This window comes from Styela clava, chromosome 4 (assembly GCF_964204865.1).
Source record: "Styela clava chromosome 4, kaStyClav1.hap1.2, whole genome shotgun sequence".
Lineage (NCBI taxonomy): Eukaryota > Metazoa > Chordata > Ascidiacea > Stolidobranchia > Styelidae > Styela > Styela clava.
Window position 1 is genome coordinate 16,786,352 of NC_135253.1, and position 12,223 is coordinate 16,798,574.

At 34.8% G+C, this 12,223-nt stretch overlaps 2 protein-coding genes across 2 annotated transcripts; both read right to left on the reverse strand.

Moving 5' to 3' along the window:
* Positions 1-525: 525 nt before the first annotated feature.
* On the reverse strand, positions 526-6,660 carry LOC120327187 (ran GTPase-activating protein 1-like). Its single transcript, XM_039393624.2, has 8 exons — positions 6,378-6,660; positions 5,817-5,928; positions 4,738-4,904; positions 4,238-4,371; positions 3,199-3,409; positions 2,539-2,801; positions 1,693-2,009; positions 526-1,158 (listed from the first exon to the last, which is right to left on the reverse strand). Exons 1-8 carry the CDS (start codon positions 6,537-6,539, stop codon positions 815-817), a joined length of 1,710 nt encoding a protein of 569 aa, XP_039249558.2. The 5' UTR covers positions 6,540-6,660; the 3' UTR covers positions 526-814.
* Positions 6,634-9,273, reverse strand: LOC120327195 (uncharacterized). Its single transcript, XM_039393639.2, has one exon. It carries the CDS (start codon positions 9,176-9,178, stop codon positions 7,721-7,723), a length of 1,458 nt encoding a protein of 485 aa, XP_039249573.2. The 5' UTR covers positions 9,179-9,273; the 3' UTR covers positions 6,634-7,720.
* Positions 9,274-12,223: the final 2,950 nt, after the last annotated feature.

Sequence of the window (12,223 nt, forward strand, 5' to 3'; positions counted from 1 at the left end):
AAATCGATCGCATAAAAATGGGACGGTTAATTTGCGAAGGTGATAAAGGAAAACCAAAGCTAACACAAAAGATAAAAATCAGAATAAAATTAATTTGAATTCACTCCTTGATATTTGTCTTTAACATCTGCCGACGGCGTGTAGTACCGCCAAGAATATGAAAACCCAACTTCAATGTCCCATTCGGAAAAGAAGTGGATTCAATTGGTTGTTATGATAGGTTTAAATGCGTGGAAAAATATCGCAATTACGGGGTCATTACGTAATTGATTTTGCCGTAATTACGGAATTGATTTTTGTCAATTACGTGCAAGCCTAATTGCGAATAACTGAAGCTATTTTAGTTTAGTATACGACAGCTTTTTACTGATTAATTTTTTATTATTGCAACTAAACTGAAGCTACTCGGAAGGATACATAGGTCCACGTATAGTTGTCACTGACAACTAAGTTATATGATTAACAACCATATGATTAACAACCAATCTCGAAAACTACTGAAAACTGACAAATATCACTCCAAAATACAGATCACGAAATTGCCACAATTTATTCAATTAAGACTACAATCCTACACAGTAAAAAATATTCTGCATAACCAAAATCGCACTTCTTAAATAACCATTGGTTTTATGAGTACGCTCTACAAAAGCTTTGATACTAATGAAATGCATGTGAAACATATGGGGCAGTGCTGCTTTGTTTAAGAAGTGCAATTTTTCCAAGTAACAAGAATCTGGAAACATTCAGAATCCAAGCATACAAAAGTTGTTCATTATGATACAATCAACTGCTAAAATCAAAATTGGTTACATTAATACAGCATTTGTAAAAGTTGGCTTTGAATATCAACGTTTTTGTCCCATATCTTACATGTCTTGGCAACCATTGCTCGCAATGCCTTTCTCGTTGTTTGCGGATAATAAGGCTGTGCGAGGGCATGCTTCAAAACTTGAAGAAAGGGTCTTACATTCGGAAGGGCTTTAATAGATTTATCTTCTGATTTTATGAGTCCTGCTCTGATTAAGATTCTATCTACAGCTCTCATAGGATTGTCTACACAATGTTGAAACGCAGAACGCAAGTAAACATTTGCGCACTCAAAAACTGTACTTTCTAATTTGGTTTTGTCGGAGAAGTTCGGCGTTTCAATTAAACCTGTAAAAACAAAAATCTGATATAACAATTTTTCACTTTAATCCTACATGAAGCATTCAAAAATTGCCAAGGTGACATATATAGAGATAAGAGCATATTGAGGGTGTGAATTTAGTAAAATACAGCCAGGGTCGTGTGGTCAGAATCTGCAGTTTAGTATTTTTTAATTGATATTGGAACAGGACTTTACACTAACAAAATCCATAAACAATTACAATACACAAAATCAAAATTTTTAATGAAAAGTGAAAGAGATTAGGGAGATGATTCTCAACAGACAATCCAAAAAAGTTTGCATCAAAAAAGTCAGACACCAGATGGCGCCATTGCACCCAACTTTTCTACTTAAAGTGGTTTACAAATTGTGTACACCAACAAGAAACCGTAATAAATACAAATTACTATGTTCAATGTATTGTTTTCTAACATGTTATCTGAAGGACAAACCAGGAGATGGTGTACACTAATACCAATCAAAATGTCAGGCAAATAGGAACGGAATAAAATGCATTTGTGGTATACAAAATAACTCACCTGATATTCTTGAGCACGCATCAATACAAGCCTCAACATCATTACCCAACTTCAACACAGCTTGGTGTAAAAGTTCATTCCTTCTACTTCCTAGAACAACCAACTGTTGCGCAGATATGCGATCTGGGAAATCTTCGAAAGTAACTGAACTGGTATCAACACCATGATAGCCGTTCATCTGCGGAGTGAGAGAATCATCCTCTTCTTCGGGTGACTCGCTTCCTTCCTCTTCATCCTCCTCATCTTCATCCTCATTATCATCTGCTTCTGAATCTACTCCCTCATCATCAGACAATGATCCGAGGGCTTTCAAGTATCTGTAATAAAATGAAATGTGGTGAATGCCATTTTTTTTTTAAAACAACAGCTCCACAATTGTGTTCGAGAGCAATGAACACCATCGGACGAGTAAAATAACAATTAGCAAGTGCAACTGGATAGAGTTGAATGCAGCACTAGGAGAGAATTTTTGTATTTGTTAAAGTATCGAGCCAGGCTGCTCACACAACTCTCGAAAACAACCAAGGATGAGTGTTAGTTTGCTGAACAAGTATTTTTTTTTTTCGTTTATTTCTTTATTATTTTGGCCATAATTCGTCAACTAGTATGCTAAGCGACTTAAGTTTCAGACTTGTGTCCTACTACAATACGGCATGTTAATCATAGCTCCAATTCATTTAACTGAATAAACAGTGGCCAGTAAGAAAGACATATTAAAAAAATTCCATGCAATTTATCATACCTGCAAGTTACGTGGTTTCAAAATATTCAAACTTACAAATTTGAGACTACTTCACAATCTTTCTCATTATATATACCGTAAAATCAATATTGGCAAGTTCTCACCCAAGTTCTTTTGCCAAATCTTGAACTTCATCCACACCGTCATCACCAAATTGATTTCCGTTTAGATCAAGTAATTCAAGATGTTCTTTTTCAGCAACGCCATTGCAAATACTGATTGCACCTTCGAGTTGAATTTCACCAAAAGCAAGGATCAAAGTATGAAGACTGGGATTGCTGATTCTCAGTGCTTCACCAATAGCTACTGCCCCTTCCGTTCGCACAAGACAATCTCCGAAGTTGATTATTTCCAGGCTGTTGATTTCCTGACAGAAATTTCAATAAAATTATTTAATAGCTGTTGATGAAAAAGCACAACGTTTGGCCTTTTTAGGGTTGGGATTGGTTATATTTTTATAATTATCAGTTCACCTAAATTTCCTGCGAATTTACACAGATTTTTAAATGAAGCAGTTTTTGGTTTAGTAAGCTAGTTTTGTTAGGTTTTGGATAAATCGAACTTCAGAAACAAATTGGAAAATCAATTGGAAACTCAAAAAGTTCAGCGGCTAAGGAAGTCTTAATTCAATGTGATGACAATGAAGTATTTTTTTTTAAAATACTGATGTATATTAAATATTAATCACTGTAAAAACATTTTTAGGATTGAAATTGAAAACTGAACTCAGAAAGTTTTAAACAGTGATTTCTTAATATACATACTCCAACTGCCTTCGCCATAGACAAAGCTCCTTTATTTGAAAACGTGTTATCATTGAGATTCAAATGTCTCAGATTCGGAGAGTTTCTCACAGCTTCAGCCAGAGCAGATATCCCTTCATGATTGATACCATTCTGTGGCATGTGAATTTCTTCTAAAGTTCCAATGGTTTTGAAAGCTTTAGCGAGTGCAATAGCTCCTGGGTTTTCTAATCTGAAAATAAGAGTGATCAAAAAAACTTAGTAATCAGTCACAAGTATTGACAACATTGTTCTAATTAGTATTCTCTTTTTTATTTTGTGAGACGTTACTATTTTTTTGTCAACATATTTTCAAAATATTTCCAAGTTCAAGAGTTTACTAAACTGGATATAACCAATTTTGGGACCATGTTCACAACACGACGTAAGTCCTTCTAGTTGGCGTGGCACAACCATTTTTGCATATGTTATTCCTAACCCCCGGCCCCACCTGACTACGTCATTTAAAAATTACGACACTACAACGTCACAGCAACGTATAAGGCCCTCCAAACTATCTCAACTGTCATCCAAGACACGCAGGCAATCAGTCGAAATCTAGCAAGCTATTTCTCTCGTTTTCTCGCCGGAAGGATCCGGATATGAGAGAGATCGCTGGCGTTATTGAGTTCGTTATCGTTGGCAAGGATGTCATTTTCGGCGATCGTAGCTACACTCTTGCAAACAAACTCCTTGACATGATTGTGAGGTCATAGTGACGTAATCTTTAGATGATGAAGCCAGGTGGGGGTTAGGAGTACCTTATGCAAAAATGGTTGTGCCGCGCCACACAGAAGTACTTACGTCGTTCAGTGAACATTCGAACAATCGATTCGTTTTGGACATCCCTGTGGCAAACTACTTTCAGTATAATTTTATTCTTGTTACAAAAGGAAATATCGAATTTTTCTGAAGATTATGTTTTACCATGTTTCATTAATTATTTAGGTCTTGAAAATAGACTCGGATTGCAGATATGAACCAGAATATCAATTTAAGCGAACAAAAACAACTCTCTCACCTGTTTCTTCCTGCAATAAAAACTTTCAGAGCAAGTGGTTTTCCACAAGCACTGCTCCTTCTATGACATTCAATAAGTGTTTCTGCCAAAGTTTTTCCTCCGATCCCCATGCCATTGTTATTGAACTTAAGAACCTGGTCATTTCAAACAGAGAAAAAATATTTCAAATGAATTTTAGAACTTTTAAATATACTTGACGCAGGGTCATAAACCCTGACAATGCAGTTTACCATAAATCGGGAACACCCTATTCCAAATCAGAAAATCAAAGTAAAAGGATACCTACAATTAAACATTCCAGTGCCACTGATCCTAGATATTTAGTTTTATCTGAATTTTTAGAAAAAATAGTTTGGGATAAAAGGTAATTGTGTAAAATAACCTCTCGCAGTCAGTTCCATGAAAAAGTTCTTTAAATTTATTTTCACAATTTTTTAAAATGTCTTAAAATAATTTTTTTAAACCTACACTCTTAGTGAAATCGTAAAAAATAGAAGTACCCGAAGAGTATAAGATGCCTCGCTTTTCAATAACTCAGCAATAGACTTAATTCCGATAGGTCCAAAAGCGTTATCACTGAGATCTATTTCAACCAAGTGTGCTCCAGCTTTCATAATTGAAGAACCGAGTGAAGTCAGTGACGGAGGAATTTCACTTCTCAAACGTCCTATAAAAAAAAAATGAAAACAACTGAAAAATTATAATCAGAGATCAGGGTGGTCCAAGGTTGAAGGGAGGCAAAAACTTTTGAGGTCTAGCGGGGCACAGTTGGAAAAACCCAAAAGTGATCAGAATATCGCGAGCTTACTGTAATTATATTAAAGAATGACAGTTTACCGTTCTAATTAGCCTATGCATGGGTTGCATTTTTTATTTTAAGGAAGATATACAAAGCCTTTAGTTGTTTTAAAATTGCTTCCCGAAAGGTACTATGGTAACTTAACTTCCATATCTTTTTTCGTTTTTAGTTTTGTAGTGTTGATTCAAATTATATTCTTCCATGACAGATATCACTTAAAAGCAGACCAGACACTGTACTGTGGTTTACCGTTGTTGTGGGCAAGGAAATATTATGTTTACTCCCGGTTTTCCTATGTCACCTTTCTTCTGAGACTCATTTTATGATGAATTGTTATATTTGACTAATTTGATAACTTGCAGCGTGAGCAGGCCTTGTGCTATCGTTCAAAAATGACCAAGTTTGACTCAGAATTAGGATTTCGGGATCTAGCTAAACCAAAAGCTGGATCACGCGCCGCTAAGTCAGTTCTGCGTTTCGTTACTGCTGTTATATGTCCCACGTTTAAAAATAGAGGAGTTTTTTACAAAAATGAAGGCACAAAATGTCTTTCTAAATAAGGAGTTGCTTGACGCGAGATTAATTAAGGTGCAAAGTTGAGATGGCGCGGCGCGACTTATATCATCTGTTGAGTGGTGTCTGCAAAAGACATTAATAAGAAAGAAACTCATAAATGTTCTGCCAATAAATACAAATAGTTGCCAATTGTTTAGTATACACCAAAAGTAAAATTGTTCTGCCGGCTATAACGCGAGTAACAATTAAAGTTATTTGATTAACCTGTAAACATATCTGCCCATAAACATCTTTCGAGTTCTTTACGATCATCTAAAGAATCAGCAATGGCTTTTGCAGCTTCCACACCTATTGTGTTTCCACATAATTCAAGCACCTGAACATAGAAAAATCCATTATTTGCTGTGATTTCGTCAAATTAATCAATTTTTGAATTAAAAATTGTAATAGCAGGTGTAGAATGGTCAAAACCGAACCTACTATGCCCAATACACATATGGAAGTTGATGAGTGTCAATGAGTTTGAAAATGTAAGATGATCAGTAATTTAATGGTTCTTCATTTTTTTTTTTAGAGTTTCTAACAAATAAATGAAGCCCTTTATTTCAAAATGATAATTTTTTTATCAAAGCACATTAATTTTTAAAATCAATAAATTGAAATACTGCATATAATTAATTTCGAATTGTTTTGAATATTCCTTAGCTGGTTCAAAAAGGAGTTTCAGTCAAGATTCATATTTCTGAAATTATGGTTAGGGCATATTTGTAAATCTTTTACTAATCTATTACAAAAATTGTTTAATTAGGCCAAGGCAACAAGTACCTGTAGATCTGGACAGTCACGAATAGCTTGTATAACTTTCTTGGCATCTTCTTCATTATTCAGTTTTAATCCCTGTCCTTTGAAACTGACAATATTTTGCTGTCGAACTTCAGTTTTTTGTAACAAGGAGGCAATTTCATCGACTTTGTCATTTTTTGACATATTTTTGATTCACTCTTAGCGGTTTTAGAGGTTTATTTTATTATACAGTTAATTTATTTGAATATATACAGTGGCTGGAGAACCGAATGAATAGCTTAGACAAAAAATAAGAAAATATTTTATCAACTTGGTATCACAACTACATGTTTTGTGAAAGCAGAAGGCAACAAATCAAAAAGTAAATATTTATACAATAAAAGTTCATTACAAAAGACTTTTCTGAAACAATGTAGCCAAGCTTGAAATAAGAAAGCGGGTCACTGTTTCTCATAGAAATAAGCAGCATAATATAATGTGATAAACTGATGCTCCTTCGTTTTCAAGTATCTCGTACTCCTAAAAAAAATAAGCTACCTAGGAAAAAACCAATTTGAACAAAATGAAGTATCATAAGAACGAACATACTGGTGTTTTTATTTTGTTAAGAAAATGTTTCAGCAATAACAAATAAAACAATGAATATTCATATTTCATTGAACATATAAAGCAGTTAACAAAAAGAAATTCAAAATGCAAAAAAACATATACAACAACCTGACAAAAACTTATCCGAACACCAAATACTTTTACCCTATTATAATTAAATACTCAATACCATATTACACCAATATAACAATGGCAATATATATATATAAGAGAACACTGTCCGATGAAATCATTTCAAGCATAATTTTGACATAGGAAAGCGAGGGTAAGGAATTCGTGGAAATTTACTTCTCCAATATGAGTGTTGTTGTTGTACATTATATATATTTTACATGTGCTGCAGCTACGCTAGATCTAAAAGGTCTTTCAGGCACAGAAGATAGACACATGTGAATGCTGATGAAAAACAGTGAGATACTGTTTTAAAATCTAATCAAACATACAATCATTTCAACTTGAAGAAAATATATTTATGGCTTTTATTCCAACAGACTTGAATTGCACATTGCAAAATTGTATTCGCCGATGCCATTAGTTTTTGAAATAATGAACCAATTGTTTGAAACTTTTAGTGGATGGAAATGTCACCTCAGAAGCTATCACTTTATTTGTCTGTCAAATTTTCTCCCAAGGCTTTTCAGCTTTAGCTGATTTTAAAAAATTGATCCCATTTGGCAATTTAACTCTATGATTGATTTCCATAAATGTGAAGTAATTCCATATTGCCTATATATGTGAAATAAAGTTGCTACAATTCAATAAAAGAAAGTGATCCTTCCAAATTCATTAGAACTATCGCTGTCAGAATAAGAATCACTCTCCTCAGAATCTGATGATTCAACATCGCTTACTATTATAATATTTCGAGATCGAGTGCGATACCGTGAGTGGCCTTCTCTGTCATCATTGTTTGATCTACTCAGGTCGATAGGAGAGTTAGGTACTCTTCTTCCTCGACCCCGACCACCCCTCGAACCACGCCCACGCCCCCTATTTGCTTTATTTTTGGCAATTTCAGATTCAATTTTCATTCTCTCCTCAATAATTTTCTCTCTTTTTTCTTTAAGAACAGGAGAAATACCTTCGAGAGCTTTAGAAATATAATTATCCAGAACAAGAGATCGTGTCAATGTCAATATGGGCTGCCTACAAACTGGACAAATACTATTAACGTTTTTCCACTCATTAATACAATATTCACAAAATGTGTGAGCACAGTTCAATGTCGTTGAAACAATGAATAACTCTGAGCAAATTGCACACTGAAGTTCATTTTCCATTGTATCTACCACCGTTTTGATAGTTGAAGAATTTACCTTATCCTTTTCAAATGATGCTTTACACTGCTCAAATGCAATGTCTTTTTCTAGTTGAAGCCTCATCTCTAATTCTTCTTCCTTCTCTACAAGTTTGGTTTTGAAATTTTGCTCAAGCTTTTGTGTAATTTTCTTTTGTTCGTCTTCAATTCTTTTGTTTCGCAAATTAATTTCTTCTTTCAAAGCTTGTTCTTTCTCCTCGAGCTGTAGTTTTAATCTTTTATTTTCTCGTTCCATTTCATGATTTGTTTCTGATTGAGTTTCAATTTTCATTTTTTTATTTTTATTTTTTCCAGTGGAATGTACCATTTTATCATTACAATTTGTTTCGTGGTCAACTGTTGGAACATTTATTTTAACAATTTTGGCATTTTTATTTTTGGATTTTTTATATTCTACTTGTTTTGAAGCACCATTAGCAAGTCTTTTACTTTTTGCTGGATGCAGCTTTAAATAATCTTTTTTTAAAGATTCAGACATATGCGTCTTTGGCCCCCGTGGTTTGCTGTCTAATTCCGAATTGGTTGCAGATAACACATTATAAATAAATCGATCATTGGCGCTCATTGTTTTTAAAATTTCCTCATCATCAGGTCTACCAATCTCCACTTTATCACCAGCACTAAGACGATGCCAGTTAGAGTTCTCAATTTTAACACCATTGACGTGTATTCCATTCAATGAATTTAGGTCTTTAATGTAAAAGTTTTCATCTTTCTTTTTCAATATTTCTGCATGTGTTCTAGAAACATGTTGTGATAACAATCGTATAGGTAAATCTGATGATCGACCAAGTGTTACCACATCATTCACCTTTGTTGAAAATGGAATCCATTGATCAGGACCTTTATTTCCACTGTTTTTATCTCCAGTCACACGAGACAAGAAGAGCTCCATTGACAGATTGAATCACTTTTCAGAAATTCAATGAATGCATAGCTATATCTGTGAAAGTTTTAAAATCATATTTTTTTAGATACACTGATATATATGTACAGATGTAATACCAGTACAGATCTGCAGATGGTGAATAAACTTATTTTGATATATTCTCAAATTTATACCGGTACAACTGTAAAGCGTTACACATAAGGCAAAAAACGATCAATGCAAAAAATATTAGACAGAATACAGGAATAACTGAATAAGCTAACCAAAAGAGCAAACAAACAAAAATGGGGTCTCATGTAGTTTTCTACCTAACATACTTCTAGTGGGCGTAGCACAACAATTTTTTCATGTGTCAATCCTAACCCCCACCTGCAGACCCGACTATGCCATCCAAATATTACGTCTCTACGAAGGCACCGGCGCCATATCGGGCGATAGTACGTATATTTAACAAGCTCTATGACGTGTTTGTGATGTCGTAGTGACGTAATTTTTGGATGGCATAGTCTGGTGGGGGTTAGGATTGACATGTCAAAAAATTATGATGCTACGCCCACTAGAAGTATGTTAGGTAAGAAACTACACGAGACCCCAAAAATGTTCCCCATACGCTATAAATTTGACACAATGTATTATTATTTATTTACGGTAACCGGTCAAAAATTCATCAGAACAGATTAAACTTAGATTCCCGTATGTCTTGTACCGGCATTGTCCACATACTACCGTACCGTACCGGTATGTACCGTACTACATAAACTCAGTCAAATCTCAATTCACAGAAAAAAGTTTCATTAGAAATTACAGAGTCTGATACGGTAGTTGAGGTCCGGATAATACAGTAACACACATCTCTAAACGCACGATGAGTACCTTTTTTGCTAAGCGCGCCAAATCAAAACTTTTTGACTTTGCCAAAAAGAGGCTACCGGTACTTCGTGACCCACATGCAGCGGCGGCGGCGTGCGTGAAAATCTATCTTGTTCTTAGATAGATAGTTTATTTCGAAAACTCCATAACAAACCTAAATTTAAAATGGAGAATTCTGGAGGGCAAGCAAAACCTACAAAAAAGTTTAAAACATGAAGTATCTCATGTGCCTGCCCACCAGCACGCACACAAAAACACAAGCCCAATTAAATGAGGCTTGGGCCAAACTTAAAAAACAAAATACACGATAGTAATACTAATAAACTTTCGGGCTGTTGTACTCTCTTTCAACAATTACGTTGATAATGACCAATACCTACAACCTCATGCAAAGATAATGTGGGGAGTGGAATGTAATAAATTTGCGACGATAGTCATACTCATGAGGCCATGAAAGCTTTAAGAAAAACCAAGCCATGAAAAACTACACTGATTGCTAGATTGGGCATTGCGGAAAAGGTGATAAGTGGTTTAATATACAAACAAACGCAAAACCATGGCGGAATGAAACGGAATACTGGCTGGAATGAAACACTCGTGAAATCACAAAGTATAATCAGAGCTATTATATACGGTAATGGCTCTGGTATAATAACCCTCTGTCTGTGGTTTGAGCCATGCTACATAACAGGGGTTCTCAACCCGTCGATGCGTATTCTGCGGCCCCCCAAAGATCTTTGATGAACCCAAACATATCATAATATCTGCGGCGTAACGAATATAAACGATTTTTTAATTCGGTATCATTCTTCTCAACCCTTACAGCGCATGATAAGATTATGGATTATGTCATCACAGCAAATAGATTAATTACGTATTGTTTTTTTTTTTTTTTTTTTTTTAAAGGTCCACGTTGTGGATTCATAACAGTTTTGTAAAAATAAATAAATGATGAAAAAATAATAATCATAGAACATAATTACGTATTGTTACGTAAAAATTGAGTTACTTAGCTCGCTCATTGCACCCTCCATATACCTTCGGAAACGCGCTTCAAAACGGTGTTACACTGCGTCCAGCTTGAAGGCACTAAGTCATGGCGACAACGAAGAGAAATTAAACGACGGAAACAGAGTTTTTAACTCTGCGTGGAACAATGAATGAATTTGCTTTTGCAGAGATAAATGGGAAACCCATCTGTCTCATTTGTCAACGAAGTAAATTTACAACGACACAGTAAAACTAATCCCATACCCGACTTGGAATGGTAACCGGACGAGAGGCCGGGGTTCGCCATATGGATAGGCCGTCTTATCGGCTTTCCTCTCCCCCGGGATAAATATGTAAATCCTATCCTATCCACCACAAACAGCTTCAAGAGTTCAAAATTGCATATCCATCTGGTTGTGATCTTATGATTTTTTTTAAAGTAGGGCCTACTTGTGAACAGAATGCAGACTCGGAATTCTCATTTAGGAAAAAAACGTCTTTGTAATTGCAAAAAAATTGTTGCTGTTAGATATAATAATATTTTTTCTATGTTGTAAAATTTTGTCATAGTTCTCGTTAGGGAAGAAATTGGAACTGCAAACTTACGAATGCTATCCATTAACTATGTTTTAAAATGCATAAAAAGGAAAACAAAAAGCATATTATACATCAGTATCGGACTAATAAATGAATAAATAGTACAAATATATGGTAATAATATTCTGTGGCCCGTCGCATCGTTTGTGGTCAAAATGCGGCCCTTTTACATGGGAGTTGAGAACCCTTGCTCTACAAGGTGGTGGTCTTGAAATCCTAAATTTCTCAATAATTAAAATTTTAGCTGGACTAGGACTATAATATTTTGTAGAAGTTTAAAACAGAATGGGCCTAAGTGGTGGTCTTGAAATCCTGAATTTCTCAATAATAAAAATTTTAGCTGGACTTAGGACTATAATATTTTGTAGAAGTTCAGAACATGATGGGCTAAGTCCAGCTAAAAATTTTATTATTGAGAAATTCAGGATTTAAAGACTACCATCTTGTAGACTGTAGAGCATGGCTCAAAACCCCAAAATATTAAATAAAGATAGTCCGCAGTTCCAATATGATGGGCATGAACATCAGAAATGAAATGTCCCTAATAATTTGTTCAGTGCAACTTAGACCTAAGTCACCCTGTTTTACCTTGCA

What these genes read in the sequence shown, in the direction of transcription:
- LOC120327187 (XM_039393624.2), bottom strand. Translation starts at nt 6,539, where the DNA reads ATGTCAAAAAATGACAAAGTCGATGAAATTGCCTCCTTGTTACAAAAA. An exon ending in TTTATTGCAGGAAGAAACAG is followed by an intron (nt 3,410 to 4,237) that starts GTGAGAGAGTTG and finishes TCTTATTTTCAG; the next exon opens with ATTAGAAAACCCAGGAGCTA. An exon ending in CTATGGCGAAGGCAGTTGGA is followed by an intron (nt 2,802 to 3,198) that starts GTATGTATATTA and finishes AATTTCTGTCAG; the next exon opens with GAAATCAACAGCCTGGAAAT.
- LOC120327195 (XM_039393639.2), bottom strand. Translation starts at nt 9,178, where the DNA reads ATGGAGCTCTTCTTGTCTCGTGTGACTGGAGATAAAAACAGTGGAAAT.